Source organism: Puma concolor, chromosome C1, assembly GCF_028749965.1.
Source record: "Puma concolor isolate L17-30 chromosome C1, mPumCon1.1.hap2, whole genome shotgun sequence".
NCBI lineage: Eukaryota > Metazoa > Chordata > Mammalia > Carnivora > Felidae > Puma > Puma concolor.
Genome location: NC_141674.1, coordinates 65,570,316 through 65,593,573, shown reverse-complemented (window position 1 = coordinate 65,593,573; position 23,258 = coordinate 65,570,316). Strand labels below are relative to the sequence as shown.

Here is a 23,258-nt window from a genome sequence, read left to right as displayed (position 1 = left end):
GAAGAGTGTACATTTATTTGTATAATTATGTGAGCATCTAATGGAGCATTTAATACTTAAATTTGAGAACTTGGTAGTTCTCAAATAAGATATGTAAGCTGTTTTAATCTTTTAATATTCCTTATGTAATTTCATATATTAGTAAAAATCAGGCCTCTGTTTAATGTCTGCATGTTAGAAATTAAAAATATGTTTAGTTAAATGTTTTCTCTGTTCCGATCTGGATTTTATATATATTACATTGTATTCTGTTATTGCATCTTCCACCCTCTAGTTTTCTTTCCATGATGGTCAAAGGGGCATTCATTGAAACCAATTAACATTTATTGATGATCCTTCTTTCTCACCTACTACCTATCTTTTAGGCCTCTTTCACTGGAGTAGTTTCAAGGAAGGTACTGAATTATGGATTCCTTTCCACACTAGTGTATTTATTTCTTGAAAGAACCTAAATAATTGATTTAAATGAAATTGTTTTAGTGAATTTTATTAAAACATTGTTATTTAAATGTGGCCCTATATTTGTAACATACTTTAATTTCCTGGGAAGTGTGCTCTTTGAAATATGGTTACACATGACAGTAACCAAATAACCACAACTTTCATTCAAGAAACAACTTGAGTGTGCTAAGATGTGCGTATGCAAAGATTAGTTTACATTCTACAGCAGAAAAGTACACTCCCAAGTGTTAGCAATGCTATTATAGGTGGACTTACAGAAGGATCAAATATAAGTTAGTGTATATAATAGCTTAAACATCTTTATTAGGTATTTTTTTCTTCATTTTTATCTTAGTGCACACAAATAGGGAAGGGGCGGAGGGAGAGAAAGAATCCCAAGCAAGCTTCTTACCCTGCACAGAGCCCATAGCAGGGCCTGATGCCATGACCTTGGGATCATGACCTGAGACAAAGTCAAGCATCGGATACTCAACCGACTGAGCCTAGTTGTCCCTAAATGTCTTTAAAGAAAGAAAAGATTTTTCCTTCCCTCTTATAAGCTAATTGGGATGGTGTGATTAAGCAGAGAAATCCGATAATTTAAGAGATTCAAGAGTTAGAGCAAGTTAAGGGGTGAATTTCTATTGGGGAACTTGGATCTGCAATATTGCACCATATGAGCCCTGTTCGGATCAGTAACGTGATTGAGAGAAATGATGGGAATAAGTAGTCTCTGTATCACAGTCTCATTTTTCCTTCTGGGAGTAGTAGTGAAGTCACTGCTGTAAGAATTGGTTGATGAATATGGTTTGTGGCACTGTCTTTGGAAAAGAAGTAACCCATTAGCTAAGATGGCAGCTAGGATTAGATATTGCTTATATTAGACTTTGCGTTATGTAAAAACCACATAATTGATTTAGATGAAACTTATAGTCAGTTTAACATTTTTTTCTCACCTATAAAATGATAAATGAAACGATATCATGTTGAGTGAATAATCAGTAAATTCTCCATATGTATTATATCTAACTGTAAGTCTGGTTTTGTTAATACAGTCTACACATTCAAGAGTACAAGTATTGCCTTTCAAAGTCTGTTTTATCTCAGTTTCTCTAGCCAGAGATGGTGTCAAGTGAAATATTTGTATTAGTACACGGGTAATCCAACTTAGAAAAGCAATACATTTTTTACTTGGAAGATGTGGAGGGTAGATAATGCCTTACAATTGTATTACCTTAAAAATTGTATCACTCTAGAAATCCCTGCTCCTTTTTCCTCAAACTTCACTAAACTTTATTAAGTAGCTGAGACTCGCTGCCCACATGGGATAAAGGATAAACAGATTTCATATAGATACAGGCTCTGCCTAAGGAAATTACATTCTTCTTGGTGATATAAACTAATAAAGATATACTGTAGTGTCACATGATGTATTCTTGGTATAAAGGACAGAATCAAGAAGAGGATTTCTGTTTCTAAGAGGTCTCAAACTGTGATTGCATGAGTTGGTTTTTATGGAGGATGAATGAGGAGTGCAAGTCCAGAGAAAGCATAACAAGGTCTGAGGCCAGATATGAGCATTGGAACTTCTGAAAAGTACAAGCAGTTTACTGTGACCAGAACTTGAGTGTTAGAAAAATACTGACAAAAGAGGGGAAGATGAGGCTGGAATGGAAAGGATAAGCCAGAGGGTCAGATCATGAAAGATATTGGGTGATAATGTTGCACTTAAAAGCTTTTGACAGCCCTGAAGTCTCTGGAATGAACAATTTCAAGTAGGGCAGTGACATCAAGTGTATGATTTAGGATAATTACTGTGAAATATGATGAGGTGAAATATGACTGTTTAAGATTCTTAAAGAATGCAGGACTTTCTTTAAGACAGGACAAAACTCAGTTTTAAAATAATTGTTTCTTGTACAGATAGTTCCTAGAAATCCTTTCCTTTAGTCATCTACCACGTAGAACTGCTGTGCTTGAGGCAAAACTAGGTTAAAAAAAAAAGGGCACAGAATGTTGTAAGGCAAATTGGATTTGAAAGCAAGAGATCTTTATTCCTATTACGATTCTGCCACTCAACTAGTTTTCTAAGAATTAGGTCACTTAATTTCTGTACCTCACTTTACTGAAATTGAAGGAAATAATGACAAAATAAGAATTTAAAACTTCTCATTTACTGTTTTTGATCTCCAGTTAATTTTGGGGTCTCTTTCTTTGCCAAAGAGGGTGTGAGAGAGAGTGTGTGTGTGAGAGAGAGATTATGGACTTTAGATGCAAACCTTGAATTTGTGTTTATTCTAGCTAAGGCAGGAACAGATCCAAATTCAGCAGCTTGGGCTGCCTACTATGCTCACTATTATCAACAGCAAGCACAGCCACCACCTGCAGCTCCTGCCGGTGCACCAACTACAACCCAAACCAATGGACAAGGTAACTATGGTAACTAAAACATTTATTTTGTATGTAGAAATAGAAACTTATGTTTGGAATTCTGTAAGAAGTACATCAGTGTATAACACCTAAAAACTTTCCATATTTCATTATAGCTTCAGTGAGCAGATTTCCCTTATTAAAAATAAGTTTGAAATAGTTTAAAATAATTGCATCTTACGTAAAAGTTTAAGTTGTAAGATAACATTATAGAACACCCAGATAACCTACCTGTCAATATTTTATCTCCCATCTCCCACTTGTCCCATTCTGTCATATGTGTCCATATCCATTACCAGTAATCTTTCAGAACCATTTAAGACCAAGCTGTGCACATGATGTCCCAGTACCCTTAAATACCCTTTTGTATTAACTCCAATAATACATGACCATCATACAGTCCTCTAAAACATTAAGTCAGCATTGATACATCATTACTGTCCTGATGCAGAGCCCTTACTCCGATTTCACCATTTATCCTATACGTTTCTCTATTCTGATCTAGGATCCCATCTGGTAAAAAAAAAAAAAGCACAGACCTTTTGTCTTATGCGATGACTATCAAATTAGCATAGGTCACCTGAGCCTTTTCTCAAAAAGATGAGGTCATGATCGTGAAGTCCTACTTGGTATGTGGCAGTACCTCAGAAATATTGCTATGTTCCTCTTAGTGCATTACATCAAGGGTCATATAATGTTGACCTGCTTCATCCCTGGTGATGGTAACCATAGTCGCTTGGTCATGTTGGTGTCTGCCAGGTTTCTATACCATAAAATTACCATTTTTCTCTTTGAAATTAACAAATACTTTTTGGGGAATTATACTGAGTTGATAAGACTATTCTGTTCCTTCCTGAACTTCTGCCCATTGGCCTTAGCCTTCTTTGATAACATGTGCCTGATTCAGGTACAGCCATGATGGTAATTTCTGTTTGCATCATTCTACGTGTATTAGTTGGTATTGTAAGGAAGAAGTTTTATTTCTTTATATCAGTATGGACTCCTGTGTTATTCAACATGTATTTTAAACTATCTTTACTATTTTGATTATCAGATTGCCCTAACTTTGGTCATTCAGGAGTACCTTTGAGATGGTTCCTGTATCCTTTTGACATGTCTGTCATTCTTTTTTAACTTTTTTTAAATGTGTTTGTTTATTTTTGAGAGGGGCGGGGAGGGAGAAGATCTGAAGCAGTTTGCCAACAGCAGCAAGCCCAGTGTGGGGCTTGAACTCATGAACCGTGAGATCATGACCTGAGTCAAAGTCAGATGCTTAACCAACTGAGGCACCCTGACATGTTTGTCATTTTTTAAGCATGTCTTTACTTTCCTGCCCAAAAGATGCTTATTTTGTGCTTTCTGGGCTCAAGCCCTAAAATCAGCTATTTTTCTAAGTAGCCCTGATTTCCTTTTAGCAGATGATGGTATTTGAGAAATCAAAAACTCCGTGTGTTCATTTCTACCATGGTGATATGGAACCTAGGAAATTTATATACATGTATGCTTATGAGTGCATATATGAAACAGTATCTATATATGTATATATTTCTCAAACCATTATACTGCTTGCAGAATTCTGTTGCAACACATCAGAGTTCTTTCTGGCTTTTTCCCTTTCATTGCCTATAAATAGTGAATGACTTGGTATCCTCAGTGTATATCCTTACTTGACCAATGAATTTACTTACATGCTCAGTGTAACTCCTCTTCCATGTGTATAAACAAACTTTCTCTGTTGAGGGCCTCTACCTCTTGTGTCTGTGTTTTAGGCACCAGCAAGGATCCCACTACCACATAGCACCCTCCCTCCTGCCCCTCACTCCCTATGGCAGGCCACTCCTACTTTCTCCATTCAAGGAATAGAAGTAAAGGGCCAAGATTGTCTTTTGAAACTGTTAATCCTTTTTTTTTTTTTTTTTTTTTTTTTAATGTTTTTCTTAAGGAGATCAGCAGAATCCAGCTCCAGCTGGACAGGTTGATTATACTAAGGCCTGGGAAGAGTATTACAAGAAAATGGGTATGTTCTACATTTCTTTTTTATACATTTAGTTAAATTGAATTTGAAACATTTAATAAATCTCACTAGAAGGATGAAGATTGTTATAAAACCATGTTTGCATTATGTTTTTGTTACTTGCACTTTGTTTTTAACTTTTAATATCTTGAAGGGAATATCGGATGTGTTCTTTTTTTTTAATGTTTATATTTAAGAGAGAGAGTGTGTGGAAGCGAGGGAGGGGTACAGAGAGAGAGAGACAGAATCTGAAGCAGTCTCCAGGCTCTGAACTGTCAGCACACAGCCTGACACTGAGCTCAACTCACGAGCCGTGAGATCATGACCTGAGCTGACGTCAGACGCTTAACCGACTGAGCCACCCAGGCACCCCTGAATGCATTCTAAAATCACTGATTCTAAAAATACATAATTCTTAAAATTGTGGTTATATAACAAGGAAATCCTTTTGTTTCTAAATGCATTTGTCAGCCACAATAATTAAAACCAAAAGTTCCACTGTTGCCACCTATGACCCTGAATATTACTTGTACTTTTGTCAAAGACAGTTACATATATCAGTAGCCTGAATGGCATAGGTTAAATTCTAGAGAGCCAAACAAAAATCGGTTGTGTGGTATTTTCTGCTGCACAGTAACTAGATAAATAACCTACAGGGACATAGGATGTTAGTTACTTAAATAACATTTGCATATAGGAGAAAGGAAAAGTTGTACTCTAGATAAAGGTCATTTCGATTCGGTAACTGTAGAACACATACTACATACCAAACAGTGATAGATGCTGAGAATGTGATTGTGAGGGTAAACAGGTAGGAGCCCCTGACCTTCTGGTTATTATATTCTCATGGAGGATACAATTGTTAATCAAGTGTTTTGCTAAATATATTACTACAAATGGTTACAAATGAAAACTGTACTTCTACTAACAGTTGAAATGTACAGCCACTAAGTGGTAGAACCAGAATTTGAACTCCCAGGAGGGCCTAAACTCCAAGCCCATCTCCCAGATTTGTTTTTTTCTGGGACTATTTGGAACTTCATATTCATTTGACCCTTAACATAGGTTTGAATTTTATGGGTTTACTTATAAGTGGGGTTTTTTTTTTTTAGAGTATTCTATAAATGAACTTTATGATTTTCTTCTTGTTTGTCTAGCTTACTTTATTGTAAAATACAGTATATAATACTCAAAATGTGTGTTAGTCCACTGTTTATGTTATCTGTAAGGCTTCTGGTCAAAGGAGACTATTAGTAGTTAAGCTTGTCCAAAGTCAAAGGTTGTATGTGGGTTTTCAACTCCACAGAGGTCTGTGCCCATTAACCCCTGAATTGCTCAAGGGTCAGCTGAACAGATAGTAGTTTTTGTTTTTAGAAGGTTATGGTGTCATTTGAAATTGACCCATGTACACTACAGCCACTTGTCACAAATGAAAGCCAAACAGATAAACTCGTCCATTCTTCCCAGGTATAGAATGAATGTATAGATGGTAGAAATTTATCATAGTATACAGTCTGTTTGAGATTTTCAACATAAACTTCAGTGTTTCTTTGCCTGTGAGTGTTTTGTCGTCTTCACAGAAAGAAAATTTTCCAGAATGGTGATATTAAATTTTCTTTTGTGTAGGATACGTTTACTTCATGATAAGGATGTTTTATGCAGCTTATTTTCTATTTAAAGAAAGAAAAATTGTTTTTCCTGTTAGTATGACTTTCCATGCTACATTCCTGAGGCTAAAACAGATTATGTTTTTGTGACCCATCTTCTCTCAGGCAGGTCTACAACAGCTAAAATTCTGCAAAAAAATACTTTTAAAAAACTTTAATCTCAAAGCAGTATACTCTAATTAGGGTGATTACATAATTTATCCTGACTGGGATATACTTTTGAGAATAACTGAGAATGCTATTAATAATCATCCCATGATAGTGGTCAGGACATATGGTCACTTTAACTTGTATGAAATAGTGTCACCATTGTAAAAATTTGAGCATGTTGCAATTAAAAATCGCTGGGTCTGACTTAAATTTTCACCATGGTTAATGTGCCAGAGATGTTCCCTATGTTAATATTAAAAATAAGTAAAAACAGGCCTGTTTGTGGACTTAGATAATTATTGGGGAACTGGTGAAACTTGTGTTTTATTGTATTTTATCATTCATTTGCAGCACGTTGATAAATTTATGGTTTGGTTTTTCTACCTTTTATTTGCCCAGAGTGAGCAGGTGTGTTGAATGTAATCTGTGAGGTCTTAATACCATTCAGATTTTTTTTTTCTCAATTATGTGTTTTTCTGTAGCACTATAGTGATCAGCTGTTAATTTTTTTGAGCAAAAGATAAGTTGAATGATTATTTCACATATAAATCTTAAGGGAAATAATAATAAATTGCCAGGTCTCTAATCCTGGCTAGCAAGTCAATTTATTTTGTCCTATAGAAGTTCTTTTTGCAAATGAGTTGTTGCTTAACTACCTTAATTTCTTCTGGGTGCATTACTTGCCAGATATTGAAGCATAAGACTAATATAATTCAGTTTTCAAGATTTTGTTTAAGTAATCTCTATGTCCATTGTGGGGCTTGAACTCACAACCCTGAGATCAAGAGTCATGTGCTCTACCAAGGCAGTTTTCAAGATTTGTAAATAAAAGGGAAGAAAGTAATAAGATATTAGGGAGATAAAAATTTTTATCTCCAAATCCAACTATCTTATTTGGAGAGGCCAAGTTGAACTCTTACAGTGGCAGAGCTAGGATTTTCTAGGACTCTGGACATCCCAGTTCCCAATCTAGTAACCTCTTTACCAAACTGGGCAGGCTGTCCCAGCTTCTGAAGCCAAATCTCAGCTTTGCCTGTTAAGGACAGAAAATATCCACTAACGTTATAAATGTGTCGTTGTTTATAAGTAAGTAAATCTCTTAAAACAGGAGGGGTTTTTTTTTGTTTTTTGTTTTTAATGTTTGTTTTTGAGTGAGAGAAAGAGCGAGACACAGAATCCGAAGCAGCTCTGAGCTGATAGCAGAGCCTGACACGGGGCTGGAACCCATGAGCTGTGAGATTGTGACCTGAGCCGGTCGGACACGTAACTGACTGAGCCACCCAGGAGCCTCAAGTTAAGTTTTTTAGTTAGTTTTGTTTTCTGAAACAGTTCTGAATTTCGTAGGATTAATATCAAGAGAATTTAGGAGAGAAATTCACAAAGATGAGATTATAGAGGGTTAACAAAGGAAATTTTAAGTGTTACAAGGAATGGCAGTAAAGCTCGAAGAGTGGGTATTTATGGAGCTAGAATGAGGAAACTTTTGTAATAAGTAAACAGATCAAACTGGATTTCAAAGTAGACAGGCAGTTCCCATTTGGAAGAGGGCAGGTGAAGGCATTTTTTGGAAAAGTTTGACTTAGAGAAAGGCTCTTACAATATTAAGTACTGATGTGGTGGACTCTGAGCCTTTGGCATATGGTACCTTAAGGGGAAAGGGTGTGTAGTGAGGAAAATGGTTGTGGGAAAGAGGCAGGTATATAGAGCGATAACTTGTAGTGACATCTATTCAAGCAGGTTTGGCCATTGGGCTGTTATATGTGAACTCTAGGGCAAGTCTTACCTCTTGAATGAAATGAAAGTCAAACCTTACAAATGGTGAATCTACATGTAAATGTTAAGTGATGTTCTAAAATATAAACTAAACAGGCATCACAATAGTTCTTGAACTAAGAAGGATAAAGGGAGCAAGCTAAAGTACATTCCTAAAGGGGGCAGAGAGGCAGAAGAGGCTAGGGGAGAGCCAAGTAAGTCCTAAGCAGATAGGAAGAGTTATTTTCCAGCAGGGCAAAACTTGCCCCTCATGTTGGAGGAGTGAGATGACTTTTTCTTTGGACACCTTCAAGATTGGAATGTGAGGTGTTTACGACTTACCAAGTGCTTGATTTTCTTATAGTCTGACATGTTTACCCTTCACTTTCCACAGAAATATTTGAAATGGGAGAGTAGGTAACATTTGAATTGGATGAATTTTCTTAATGTGTCTCTGTTTCTACCATCTTATATTGTAATTTTGCCTCTAAAATGAATATCTCTTAACAATGATGTTCAGTCCCTTTTTGTAAACCTGAAGTAGAAATTGTTGCTGTCTTAACCGAGTTTGGCCTCAAGTCAGCAGGTTTTCAAGTGTACAACTTGTAAGAGACATTGTGTGGTTTTATTACTCTTGATACCCTGGGATACTTGGGAGTTGTCTAAATACTGAAACCTATTTCAGATTTGTTTACATTGTGTCTCCTCATTGGATCAGTATGTTAAACTCATTTCCTCTTTGAAAAGAATTCTGGAAAACAAAACTAAGAATTTTGTTTATATTACATGGGATTTCTCTGTTGCCTATAGAAGGGGTTTTTTTTCTTGGATTTTTAAAGTTACTCATAAAAGTTAAAATTCTATTCACTGAGTTGCTTTTGATTCTTCAATTTTGTGATTGATGGTGATAGCCTATTTTCAGCAACTATACAGAGTTCAGCTATACAAAGTTGGCAACATCCAACAAACATAAAAAACAACTTTCCCTGTGTCTGTTCTCTAGTATTTTTTTTTTTTTTTATTAAAAAAAATTTTTTTTTTCAACATTTATTTATTTTCGGGACAGAGTGAGACAGAGCATGAACGGGGGAGGGGCAGAGAGAGAGGGAGACACAATCGGAAACAGGCTCCAGGCTCTGAGCCATCAGCCCAGAGCCTGACGCGGGGCTCGAACTCACGGACCGCGAGATCGTGACCTGGCTGAAGTCGGACGCTCAACCAACTGCGCCACCCAGGCGCCCCATGTTCTCTAGTATTTTTTATCTAGCTATAATAATTTCACCAGGCAAAGTAATAAGCTATATAAAATTCTGCTCAAAAAAGGGAGCTCAATAGGAAAACACATGTTCTTCCTCCCCAACTTTTTATTTTATAAATTTTTATACCTTGATAAAATCAGAAAAATCATACAGTGAACACCCATATTTATATTTTCTATTCAAATTCTACATTTTTAAAAAGTTTATCATATGTAATTTGTGTGTGTATATATGTATTTTTTGTGCCTCAGCCTTTACAAAGTAGGTTGCACACTGTTGTAAATAAATTATTTCAGTAATATCAACATATAGACCATATTTTCTTTGGTTGTCAGAAAAATGTCTCTTGTGGCTGTGTGTGTGTATGTTGTCTTTATTTTAATCCAGAGCCCATTTAAATTTTGTGCGTTGGATTTGGTTAATTCTCTTTAGTCTCTTAATTACCCTGCTTAAAAAAATACCTGCTCATGAAAGCTGTTGAGTTTTGTGTTTGATTGATCTTGTTCCTTCAAATGTCTTTGGTAATTGTTCTTTATGTTCTTTGTCATGTTACTTTTAATAAAATTGTATTGTGGTTTGAACATATATTAAAATTTTAAACATCTTATTATTAAAGAGTATTTTGATGGTTAGTCTTCGTACACATAATGTATAGGTCACAAATCAGGAAACAAAGATCTTGACCGTATCTTAAAATAATGAAGTCTTTAATAGATTTCACATGGGTTTTTTGTTTTTCAAAAATGTTCTTTTCCTCCATCAAAGATTTACATTTTATTTAAAACCTGTAGTGTAACATCCAAATGAATAAGACAAGAAAAAATAGTGGTCTCCCCCCTCCCCACACCCAGCATCACCATCAGGGAACCATAGATTGTTTACTTGAAATACTTGCCAAACTCCGTTTAGAACATTAATATTTATAAATTCTGTAATTGAATCCAGATTATGCCTAAATCATTGCCTTTCTTGTTAAAACTATGTGGATGGTTTTGATTTCGCTTTTTATTAATAGTAATGCTTTAGAACTAAAAGTTACGATTAATGTAAGGCAAAAAGAAACAGCATTCTGATTTCTTTAATTACAGAGTAGTTTTCTGACACTAATGAATAAGATAAAACAGGAGCAATTCTGACCCTCTGTGCTTGTCTTTGTAACCTGTACTTACAGTGGATATAATTTTGTATTAAAATTTAGGGGGTTTTTTTTAGGTCAACAAGGGCAGACACAAGATTATTCAAAAGCTTGGGAGGAATATTACAAGAAGCAAGGTATTGTTTTTATTAGAAATGAGATTCTTTTGGGCTTTTAATTGTGGTTACAGCAACAAAGTTGTTCTGTTTTCTCAAAGGTCAAGCGGTTCCTGCTCCTACTGGTGCTCCACCAGGTGGTCAGCCAGATTATAGTGCAGCCTGGGCTGAGTACTATAGACAACAAGCAGCCTACTATGCCCAGACAAGTCCCCAGGGAATGCCACAGCATCCTCCAGCACCTCAGGTATACTAAACTTGCTAATGTGTTGATTTCTACTCCAATCATGTTTTCTGCATGTTTACTGTTTTGTCTGTTTGGGATTATGTTTGCCTTTAAAATTTTTATCTGGCATAGCATAACTAAATGAAGTACTGTGATGTATTGTTTGGGTTTTTTTGTTTGTTTTTTTTATAATGCTTTCTGGCATCTGAGTGCTGAGTATTTCTACAGTGCCTCTGATTTTAAAAATAAATTTTTTTCCCCCAGGGATTTGCAAATCATGCAAGAAGCCACCACCATTTATATTAACCAGTTTTTCTTTCTTAAAGGATTCACTCCTGAGTTAGCTCCATTTAAAGGATTTTCTTTAACTTTTTGTGTATTTCTTATGTATCTCTTCTGCACAGGGCCAATAATAAGAAGTGGACAATACAGTATTTGCTTCATTGTGTGGGGGAAAAAAACCTTTGTTAAATATATGGATGCAGACGACTTGATGAAGATCTTAATTTTGTTTTTGGTTTAAAATAGTGTTTTTTTTTTTTTTTTGAAAATGTACAAAATATCTATCACTACTGATAGGAGGTTAATATTTCTGTGTAGAAATGAAAATTGGTTTGTTTTTAGTATTTAGTGTAGATGTACACATTCCAGCAAATGTATTTGCAACTATTATGTGGTCAATGCTTTGTGATATAAATGTACTTTTTCAATGTATACTTTCACTTTTAAAATGCCTGTTTTGTGCTTTACAATAAATGATATGAAACCTCCTGTGTCGGTAAGTTGGATATGTGGGTATTTAAAGGATTCATAATTTCTTAGCAATGATAAATTAAGATACATATACACAAAATATAAGCTTTCCCCATGAAATATTAATTGAGTTTTTAAACACTGGCATGTTTTTTCCCCCTTGCAGTATAGTAGTAGATTGGAGGATCTTTTCCATTTATTGTATTTGGCTGTTTCAGCACAAGTAATCCTGATATCTTCATTTTTTTTTCCTTCTGTTTGATTCAAAACTGCATGTGTGTACAGTGATCTTTTGGCATACTTCCATTGCATTAACAGTGAAATTTCCTTTTATACATGACCACTGTTTCAGATCTGTACTGCTGCTATAACAGTTAACCTTTCTGTTCTTAATTTGATAATTACTTCGATTTCCAAGACTGTTTCAGCATAACTAATTTTAAACAGTTTTCGGATAGTGAATATGAGTAGTTGAATAAGAAGTTTTTTCATGTAAAGAAACTTTCAATGTATACAATATTAGTGTGTTTCTTTTTAAATTTAGGGTAGAAAAGTAAATAGTATGCAAAAAGTATAGCTACAGTGCATCTGCCATTGAAACATTATCGGGGTATGGAAATGTTCAAGCTTTTTTCTTTTTTTTTTCTTTTTGCAGTATAGTTAAGCCTTGTTTTATAAATGCACAAGTCCAATCATTGAACCAACTTAATTTTTTATGTACTTGAAATCACTTTATTACCCTATAACACTCATGCTGAAGTTCTGATATTTTGTTGAAATCCATTGTTTTACTCTTTGCATATTTGTTGGCTCTTTGCATATTAATATATTAGACTACATGCAAATACAGTCTGTCTTGCCATTGTCTGTTGAAGTGCAGGTTTGATCCAGCCAGTATAGAACTAGCTCTGTAGGGGTGAGGAGGACTGTGCTGTGTATCATCCTTGATTGTGTTCCTTCAAGGAGCATTGCACTGTAAGTACATCAGAATGACAAATTGATGAACTGCAACAGTATCTTTTTGTCAATGTTCCACATAATGTAAATGCCATACTTTGTGTGAATATTATGTTGGAATACAGTGCTGATATCTTGGAAAACCATAACTGCTTCTTAATTTAACATAGAGTAATACATAGGTCTGTATTTTTTTTTAAGTGAGCTTAATGGGTAAGTATTTTTGATATGCTTTAGCTATAGCTAAAGAAAACTGATCATTAAAATTGAATAGTATTACTCATTGGTGCTCCTAAAATATATTGCTTTTCAGTGTACAGTATGCATATCTTCTATATTAATATGAAAGACTTGAAATGTGTCAGACAGAAGTGGTTTTCAGTTTGCAAATATTAAGCAATGTAGCAGTTTTAACACCATTTCATAAATATATATATACATATATATATATATTCTTTTCATTGGTGGGGAGCACCAGTTCTGAATATACTATAAAGGAAGATGTACAAGGACATAAATGTTGAGATTACTTATAGGGTAGAAAATAGCAGTTCAGTTCATTATAGATATTTGAAATGTTTTTGATTGTTTTATAGAACCTGGAGTGACTTCCCTTGCCCTTATTTAGATATGGATATATAGTTCTAGTTTGAAGTTTAATAGTTAAGGAGTTAGTTATGTGTTACCTTTAAGAGTAGGGTTATTGACATGAACAATTTCAGTATTTTGCATGATACTGTTTTATAGATGACCTTTTAGGAAAGTGGTGCATTTATTGATTAAACTGAAGAAATAGCTCAGTTGGATTCAATATCATAACTCACAAATTGGAGGCTGTTGATTTTGATTCATTTAAGGTTTAAAATCTTTATTAATTGCAAACAGTGCAATTATTTATACTTCACAGTGCCTTCCCAGACCTTCCACCTTAGGTTCTGCTGCAAAAAGCAACAGGTAAGCACAACCTAAGGACATATATAAATAAATATTTCAGTACATTAATGTTGTCCCTGTGAGGTTTTTGTGGTTGTGTATTCAAAAGCAATCTGCTACTGCTTCCCCAAAATGTATTTTGTTATTTATGCTACCATTTCAGTGGAAAGTCTGTAAGTTGTTCAAACAACTGTTTACATTTCTGGGTAATGTTTTTTATTTTAATTTTTTTATTAAAACAAGAAAAAAGAAATGATGAGTAGATTGCTGCTATAATTGAACTACATCCAAACTTTTTGCAATCTTTTCCCAACTACAGAAGAATTGTTAAGAAAGGGCAGTTAACATAGTTTTCGAGATTTAGGAAATCACTTGGTTAGAAACTTCAACAGCCTTCACAAGCTTTTTATGATTGACAGGTTGACAGGACATTTTCTTTCTTTGCCCTCCAAAGCTATATGGAGTTTATTTTTTTCTTATTCTTGAAGTATAACAATTCAGTAAGGACATTATGGGTCAGAATTTTATTACGAAGTTTTTTTTTTTTTTTAAGACAATTCAGTTTTCGTAACATACACTGAAAAAGGAAAATATAAGGAATACTGGCAGTATGTTTTGATAAGGCATGTGCATCAGTGAAATGTTAACTGTATAGCAAATAACCTTTCATAATCTGTATAGCAACCAATATTTTTCTGATTTATAATACTTTAATAATTGACGCTGCATTTTACTTTTTTTGCCAGTTTAAAATGTTTGTGTTCTTATAGATGATTTTAACTGGTACATATTTTGAGTTAAGATGAATGTATTAAAGCAGCATCCTATCAGTTTTGTTTATTCAGTTTCTAAAATGTGCTGATCCTTTTAAAACTCCTGCTTATCTCTACAACAAAGAAAAATATTCAAAAATACTGCCTTCATTTTCACACACAGTGCTGAAGATGCTGCAAGCACCAAATCATAGCTCATAAAATCAGGTCCTGAGATAGTTACCCATAAAGAGGAATCCTTTGAGTGTATGCCATTGGTGAGCCGATGAGCATGGACCATAGAAGGGCTCAATGTAGAAGGTAAAATTGGCAAATCATAATTGAGAAATATGAAATGTATTCCCATACATTGGTATAGGGTGTAATGTACCTGCTTTTGATCACTTTTCATTTTAAAGTGCTATTTGCTTGATCTTAAATGTTCCATGAACTGTTAAATTTTGTAAGTTGTGTAGTTAACTGCACCACATTTATGTGTGTGTGTGTGTTGTTTTAATAGTCAATGATAGGTATGTTAAGACTGATAATATAAAGGAGATCTTTGAACCTTAAGGAGCCTTTCAACTTTTGGTTAGCTGTAGTTTGCATTTTTATAAAATAATAGATGAATGCTAATAGATATTGGGGCATTGTTTCTATCTCAAGAGTTTTTTTAACTCATTACCATAAGCCTTCACTGATAACTGCATTTTTAAAATGGCGCTAATCTTAACCTTGAAATAAATGGAAAGCAGAAAAGGTGAGCCAGTTGACTTGAATGCAATGGATGTTAGGAGTGGTAGAAACAATGTTTAGATTGAAATTGAACTGATTTATTTTATTTAGCACTTAAAAACTTGACAATGTGTTTGTTTTAAGATATTTTAGTGTGGTGATACTTAGAATTCTAATGGGTTTGATGTTTCTTTTAGAAATGAAAAGTATACTTTTATTTTTAATTAACAAAAATGGTTTTAATACTAAAACTAGTGATTTAATACTAGTTGTTTATAAACATTGTAAAATACTTCCTTAGCCAAATACCTTGGTAGTTAATTCAAAAGGGTGGGTTTGGGTAGGAGTAGCAGAGTAAACTTAAGCGGGAAATAGGAATATATGCAGAAGTGATTACGTTTGTTTGAGTGCTCTGCCAGGAGAACCAGTTCTACCTGTGAACATCTGTTGTCTAGAGTAAGGATGTAGAAATTATCAATGAGGATGTCTTTATTTTCTGAAAATTCTGCCTCATTTTAAAATGTATTTTAACAGTACCTAAAGATAATTTTGACTCTGAAAATAACCTTTATTTTTGTTTAGTCACTTGAGTTATCTTGCCACAGTATAAACTTCTGAGGGATTTAAATTGGTGCTTTTAAAAAAGAAGCAAATAAATCCCAAGGTTTTATTTTCTTCAGTGATAGCCCTATAGAAACTCATAAATGTATTTGCGCATATATATATATATATTTTTTCTTATGCATGCTCAATGCATTTTCGTCCTGAGAAAAGTGTTCTCTACAGAAACTACCCGTGTGTAAAAAGAAGATTGGCTTAAAATGGCTACTGTGATGGGAACAGTGTCTTAGGGAGATGCAGCTTGGACTTGAGGTAAATTGAATACTTTACAAACTGTGGTTTAGAGTTTGCTTTAATGACAATGTATGTAAAAGGGCACATGATTGCTGTAATTTTGTATTGATTATGGTTTCCTCAATAAAAAAATAATAAATGTACATTGATGAATATTATAAGGGAGTGTTTTGTTTCTTTTCTAAAATATTGAAAAGACTTTATTTTAAATACACAAGTTATTTTATTATGGGTTTACATTGTAAAATAAAATTGTCTTCCAGAAAACTAAAATATAAAACAACTTGGTAATAGAACATGGTAATTAATTATTTACAAACTCAATTTAGACCAGATTTTAAAATTGAAGATTGTGCCTTTTTTTCCCCCCTTCTTAGACCTCAAAATCTTCAATTATGTTGAAAGTGTTTTCTCCTGCATGAACTACTGATACAAAGTTTTTTTTACTAAAATATAATTTGTTCAGGCAAGGTCACAACGTAAATTTGCTTTAGAAGCTTGAATATAACACACCTTTGAATAGTACATGTTAATAGTCTCAACACTCAGAATTCTATATAGGCAGTGGTTTCCATTAAATTTTCTTAAAATTTAGTCTTAACTTTTGTTCTCCATGTTCCCCCTTTTCCCTCTGTGCTTCAGAAAGACTTTAAAACTACAACAAGAAAAATGACTATTAACGAAAACTCAGTAGTTTCCAAATTATGAAGTCTCCATTAATTTTAAGTGTATAAATAGCTCATAAACATTTTTTCATGCAAAATAATGTTTTATTTGTGATCTTTAAAACGTAATTGCTATAAGCTTAGAATAATTGAGTAACTTTTCCACTCTACCCCATTAAATACACATTAACTTCACAATATGGTGATGAATCTGGTGATGATTTGGATAGGAAGAAGGTATTCTTTAGATGAGCTTGTGTTTTGAAGACTGTTAGGAAAAGGAATAAAAAGTCAATATAGTGGCACTTCTGGTTTCCATTTTTGGCCCCGCCACAGAAAACATGGATGTAGTAAGAAATCGGGGGGGGGGGGGGGGGGGGGGGGGGCAGAGAAAGTTCCAGGGAGAGGGAAGGGGAGCTAGTAGTCGTCAGCTAAAAAAGAGAAGAAGAAAAGTGATTTTTTTAAAGGAAAAAAAAATTTAAATACAATAAAAGTTCTAGATTAAAAATGATTAATTCTTACTTTCAATTGTAAGAATACAGGTACTAGCTGCAGAGCCTTTGTTGTTGACCGCTTTACACATATATTCTCCTTCATCTTCTGGGAAAGTTTCTGGTAAATAAAGGCAGTAAGTTTCTCCTCTTTCAATATATTGATAGTCTTCTCCATCTTGCAGTATTTCTCCTTCAAACCACCATGTAATTTCTGGTTTGGGTTCTCCTGTTACTTTAACAGTAAATCTAACTGGCTCACTGTCTACAACTGATGTGTTTTTTAGAGGCCTCTTGAACCATGGAGCTCCTGATCTCGTTTGCTCCTCATCTTCAATAGTGGAACCATTCATGATGCTACCACCTTCTTCTTCCTCCTCCTCTTCTCTTTTCTGTATTAAAATAAGTCTATTCAAGTTGGCATTTATAGTAGCATTTTTAGGACAATGCTTTAGTAATAGAATTTTATGGATAAAAGGGTTTTTTCTTCCCAAAGAACATGTAAATGTGCTTACTACAATTATGTACTTTATAAAATATTCCACTGACTTGAAAGCTATTAAAAATTACTTTAGGGCACCTGGGTTGCTCAGCTGTTAAGCATCTGACTTTGACTCAGGTCATGATCTCACAGTTCTTGAGTTTATTCCCACATTGATTGAGTTTCAACCCCACTCCTCCCTCCCTCACTTTCTCTTCTCTCCCCTTCCCCCCACCTTGCCAAGCCCCTTGTGGGATTCTCTTTCTCATCCCCTCGCTGACTTGCGTCCTCCCAAAATTTTTTTTCCTAATCCCCCATAAAATTTCAAGAGCATCTTTGAAAAATAAAGGACATGTAAGCCTGGTACCTTTTGTAGTGCTGCATCAATTTCCTTTTGTTCAAACTGCATGCGTAGTAACTTTTGTTCTTCAATTCTTCTTTGTTCCTCTTCTTCTCTTGCCTTAGCCATTTGTTCAAATCTAGCTTTCATATTCACTTTATGAGTAAATGGAGCCTCACTTTTTTTTGCAGGCTTGACATCAACATCTTCTTCCTTTATGAAAGTGGGCCAAGAATAGTAATTGCATATTTTCTAGAAACCAACAAGAACTAAAGCAGTACTTCTGAAGATGTCATTTATGGACACAAAATAATCATACCATGTTTGGTTTATTTGTGCTATATACTGCAGCCATGTAGATTTTCACTATCCCCTAATTTGAGAAAAATGAAAGTTTGATTTATGAAACATTCTCTTGACAATTAGAATCCTTTTTTCCCAGTGTAAAGCTACAATGTCATTGGAGTCCCAGGGTATTATTTGCTCAACCAATTCTTTGTGCTAGCTGATAATACTGAATAACAGAAAAGCGTAGGGATGTTATACATTGTTAACTTAAAATACTTCTTGTCACAAGATTGTCCATCATTCTTCACTCTGCTATATAATAGAAAGTGCAATTTCCATTACTTCCCACTTTGTGATTTTCTTCCCCACCCTTCTTAGCTAGTAATTGTCTTTGAAATGAATTCCATCCAACAAAATTTATTGATGGTCAAATGACAGACAAGAGTGTTCACAGAATAAATGGAAGACAACTACTGAAAGAGGCATTGGCTGGAACGTGGGGGAAATCGTTGAAGTATATGGTTAGTCCTCTATATAGGGTGAGAGTTGGAAGCTATGGAAATAATTAAGGAGTAATTTAAGAGCAGAGTTTCAATTGTTAAATAGTGTGAGTGTATACAACAATTTGGTGATGATGGGGTCACTGGTGGCCTTTGAGGGCAGTTTTAGTATAGTGGGTTGTAGGTACAGTTAATTCAGGGTTTCTAAAGTACTTTAGCTGTAGTGGACTCTTGGTTTCTAAACTACCTAGACTTTTATGTCTGGAAATCTCACCATTGATATTTCACAGTATTATGAAGACATTGCCTCAGTGTACCACATCCAACTAAAGTTAGGAAATTTTGAAACAAGCTTTGAAGTAATTGCCTATGTAAGAAAAAATCTTGGTGTGTGGATGTTTTGCATCAGTTTGAGGTATTGTACTCCATTCCAATGAATGTAGAAGGAATTGGATAGTTTTTCTTGTTTTCTGGAATTAGATTTTTATTTAATGTTGGAAAATCCTAGAACATCAGACACAACCAAATAGCTAATGGGTAAATTCTAGTACTCCTGCCATTAATACCAGTGTTTCAGTTTGAAATGATAAACCTAATGCCTATTAATAAACACAATGCAGGACTACAGTTAATTGCTAATATGAATGATGTTGCTGTGGTTTTATTACTAAAAAGGCTAAAAGACATGTTAAACATTGGTTTGGTGCATTCTTAGGGTATTGATACCTACCACATGAATATTAAAGGAAACACAATTGGGTAGTGAACTTGAGATAAAAGAGACGAGAAATGGTTTTGGAGTATGCCTTACTTGGAAAACTAGAAAGTCAAACACTATAAGTGATTTAAATGGGTGGTATGGATTAAGGCTACAAGGAGCTGTGGAATTCTTGGATTAGGGGAGGTTATATGGATGAGGTTACCTTGAAAGATGTCTGGAATACAAACAAGCCGTGTTGAACACAGACATTTTTATTTTTTAATTAAAAAAATTTTTATAATGTTTATTCATTTTTGAAAGCAAGAGAAAGAGTGGGGGTGGGGGAGGTGGACACAGAATCCAAAGCAGGGTCTAGGCTCTGAGCTGTCAGCACAGAGCCTGATGCAGGGCTTAAACCCACAAATAGATAGATCATGACCTAAGGCAAACACTTCACTGAGCCACCCAGGCGCCCCTTTTTGAGAGAAAGAGCACAAGCAGGGGAGGGGCAGAGAGGGAGACACAAGTATTCAAAGCAGGCTCCAGGCTCTGAGCTGTCAGCACAACCTGTCCCAGGGCTTGAACTCCCTAACTGCAAGATCATAACCTGAGCGAGCCAAAGTCAGATAGTCAACTGACTGAGCTACCCAGGCACCCTGAACACAGATTTTTAAAGGAGGAAACCAGATAATATTACCAGATAAGTGCAAAGGGAGTCTTATGCTGGAAGTTGATTGCACTCCATGGCAAAACTATGCCAACAAGTTTTTAAAGGGTATCTCTGACCTTAATCTAGAGAGAAGATAGGAAGGATGTCAGCATCCTTCACAATCAGTGAGGATATCCTCAGGGATTCCAGGAAATCAGACAAGTCCTAATCTGTCCTTTCATACAGAAGAGCCAGTAATAGCAATAAAACAGTCCTCTATCTCATTTTTAATCTTCCCTAAATATCTTGTAGGACTAGGTATGACTACTCTGAGGTTTCACTACCTTTAACAATAAGGTGAGCAAGTGCATGCTGACTGAACTTTAGCTTCCATGATACATTTCTGTAAAAACTGCTCTTGTGGCCAACTATTAAATGTTGGTGTTCTCCAGTTTTACTATTCACCTTCCAACTATTAACCCTTTAAATATAGCTTTACTCTGATATGTTTAAATACTATTTATGATAGTTACAATCTATATAATTCCAGTCTCTTGCCTGAACTCAGTACCTATGTTTCAGACTGCTTTTATCTTATCCCAATATAGTTCAAACTTCATGTGTCCAAAACTATTCATCCTACCATCTCCAGACTGAATTCTCTGTAGTATCATCTAGTTAGTTTCTCTGGTAATCTTAATGTTGGGCTGGGCTTCTCAGTAACCACCTGCCCATAAACAGCCTGTTTCCCAGTTTGGTTAAAAGTTGGGTCCATTTTATCCCTGGATCCCAACTTAATGCCCTATTCCTTTCTTCTTCATTCTCTCTGATACCAGATTTCTTTAAAAACAAGCTTTTTATTATTCTGTCCTAAAATGATTACTAACATTGTTCCCGAATCACAGTCCCTGCAAGGTTAAAAAGACCCAGTACCAACTAGCCACTACTTTTACAACTTTATTCTATTACCCATTATTCTATGAACCATGCCTTTGAACAAATTTTCCATTCCCCAGACACATTTTCACAACCTTTATGTAAAGGCTGTAAACGGACTCCCGTCTCCAATCTGGAATGTTTCCCCTCTTTAACTGCAAGTTCTAGTTAACCACACTTTGCTTAAATGCCATTTTCTCAGCCCTGTGAAACTTCTAGGAATACTGAGTCCATCCTATTTGACCCTACAACATTAAATATACAACTCCTATTTTAGCACTTAAGTTATAATTATTTTCATACATCTCATTAGGCTGAACTTTTTGAGGGCATATATTCACTTACATGAACCCAAGACTGAACACCAGGCCCAGCATAGATGTTAGCAATAGCATTTGCTTCTAGCAGTGACAGTAAACCTTAAGGTTTAGTGTGCATCGCACAGAGTTCAAATGCAAATCAGCTTCACTGATGAATACCTGATGTTCCACAGCATCTCCATTTGTCTAAAATAGCTTATGATTTCCTTCCAAACTCTATTCCCATATTACTTTTGTTCGTGTATACCCACTTCAGTTCATTCTTCCCTCTCCTCATCTCTACCACCATCCCCGAGTCTTCTCAAGTTTCATATCCTACACATTTATCTATTTTCTCTATTTGACTTCTAGTTCAAGTTCCTCATCAGGCCTCTGACCACCCTGTACAAAAAGTAGTATCCTACTTTGTTAATTTCCATAGCTCTTACTTACTACTCAGTAATTGTTTTCCATCCTCCCTACCTGTTAGGTTCTAAACACTACGGAGCAAGGACTGCAGGTTTATTCAGTGTACTCCCAGTATCCAGAACAGTTCCTGGAACATAATAGCCATTCAAATAATTTTTTAATGCATGAATCTAAAACCATCTTTAGCTCCACTATGATCTAGGTATAAAGATGCCTATTTGATAATATCTCCATGTTTTAAAGATTCCTTCAATGAACAATAAAACAAAGTTCCTTAACATTTAAGACCTTCCATGACCATCTTGCCTGCGTTTGCATCTTCATCATTATCTTTGTTGTTCCTATACTGTTTGCTTTAATAATAATGAATTGCTTACAGTGCAAAGAATTTGCACATAATTTTTTCATTCTTTTAATTCACAGTCTCCCCTGAAGGCCCTCCCAACTTCCCACACCTACCTTATTGAATATTTAATAATGAGAAGAACATAAATGCTGTTAGGTATTATAAAATGGCAATTCTGGCAGAAAAAAATTTCCAGATCCTACTTAAAGCAGTACTCATAGTCATGGAACTAGATCTTATGCTGGAAGGAACATTACAGGTTATTTAGTAATTGCCTCTTTTTTAACATATGGAGGTACTTCTAATTCATGTCATCTCAATTCTAATTTAGGCTCTGCCACTGAATTATTGGCATGACTTTGAGATCATTAGGCTTTATTTGTCTCATCTTTAAATACAAAAGTAAATATCTAGAATTTCTTTTAAGTTATATGTACACTGGTTCTACTGATTCAAACTAAAACTTCTGCCAGTAAATACATTTAAACTGTTATTTCCGGAGTGACCTACCTGATGTTCATTCACAATAAGCGGCTTTAATTCTGATAACAGCCATTTTGAACAATGCTAGAGTGAGGAAATCTTTCAAAGTCTCTTGAGATCTTAATATGCTTTTGCTACTTAGTTCCCAGATAATATTGTATACATCTATGGTTAATTGTAAGTACCAAAACTTATTCAAAGTCCATGTTACATTTATACCATGACTGTTAAATACAAAATAGTATATACCTCATGAAAGTTTTCTGCTTCTCGCTCTTTAATTTCAAGGTCAATTGCTCTCCTTTTTGCTCGTTCTTCTTCTATCTTTTTCTGGATTTCTTTTTCAGACAGTTGTCCAATTTTTTCAAACTTGCTTTTTAAATTTTTAGCTTGAATAGAGCCACTTCTTTTCAATTTTATTAATTCTTCATATTCCCTACTCAGTTCAAAGGTTTCATGTTCTTCCTCTTCCTTCA

At 34.8% G+C, this 23,258-nt stretch overlaps 2 protein-coding genes across 23 annotated transcripts in view; one reads left to right on the top strand and one right to left on the bottom strand.

Annotated features, from left to right (window-relative positions):
* Positions 1-16,336, top strand: part of FUBP1 (far upstream element binding protein 1) — a 33,682-nt gene extending 17,346 nt beyond the window's left edge. For 4 of the 17 annotated variants that reach the window (XM_086717351.1, XM_086717350.1, XM_086717346.1 and 1 more), the window contains 5 exons: positions 2,743-2,880; positions 4,814-4,888; positions 10,926-10,985; positions 11,066-11,211; positions 11,455-11,679. In XM_086717351.1, the coding sequence (XP_086573477.1) occupies positions 2,743-2,880; positions 4,814-4,888; positions 10,926-10,985; positions 11,066-11,211; positions 11,455-11,496 (461 nt within the window). In that variant the 3' untranslated portion in view covers positions 11,497-11,679. Of the gene's footprint in view, positions 1-2,742; positions 2,881-4,813; positions 4,889-10,925; positions 10,986-11,065; positions 11,212-11,454; positions 11,962-13,807; positions 13,855-14,769 lie in introns of those variants that run through there. The other 13 variants (XM_086717355.1, XM_025933005.2, XM_086717353.1 and 10 more) reach the window with 8 other exon arrangements.
* Positions 1-23,258, bottom strand: part of NEXN (nexilin F-actin binding protein) — an 85,983-nt gene that overhangs the window by 17,549 nt on the left and 45,176 nt on the right. For 3 of the 6 annotated variants that reach the window (XM_086717339.1, XM_086717340.1, XM_086717343.1), the window contains 3 exons: positions 23,032-23,253; positions 18,180-18,365; positions 17,363-17,723 (listed from right to left, as the gene is read on the bottom strand). In XM_086717339.1, coding sequence (XP_086573465.1) covers positions 17,363-17,723; positions 18,180-18,365; positions 23,032-23,253 — 769 coding nt within the window. Of the gene's footprint in view, positions 1-14,323; positions 17,724-18,179; positions 18,366-23,031; positions 23,254-23,258 lie in introns of those variants that run through there. The other 3 variants (XM_086717342.1, XM_086717344.1, XM_086717341.1) reach the window with 2 other exon arrangements.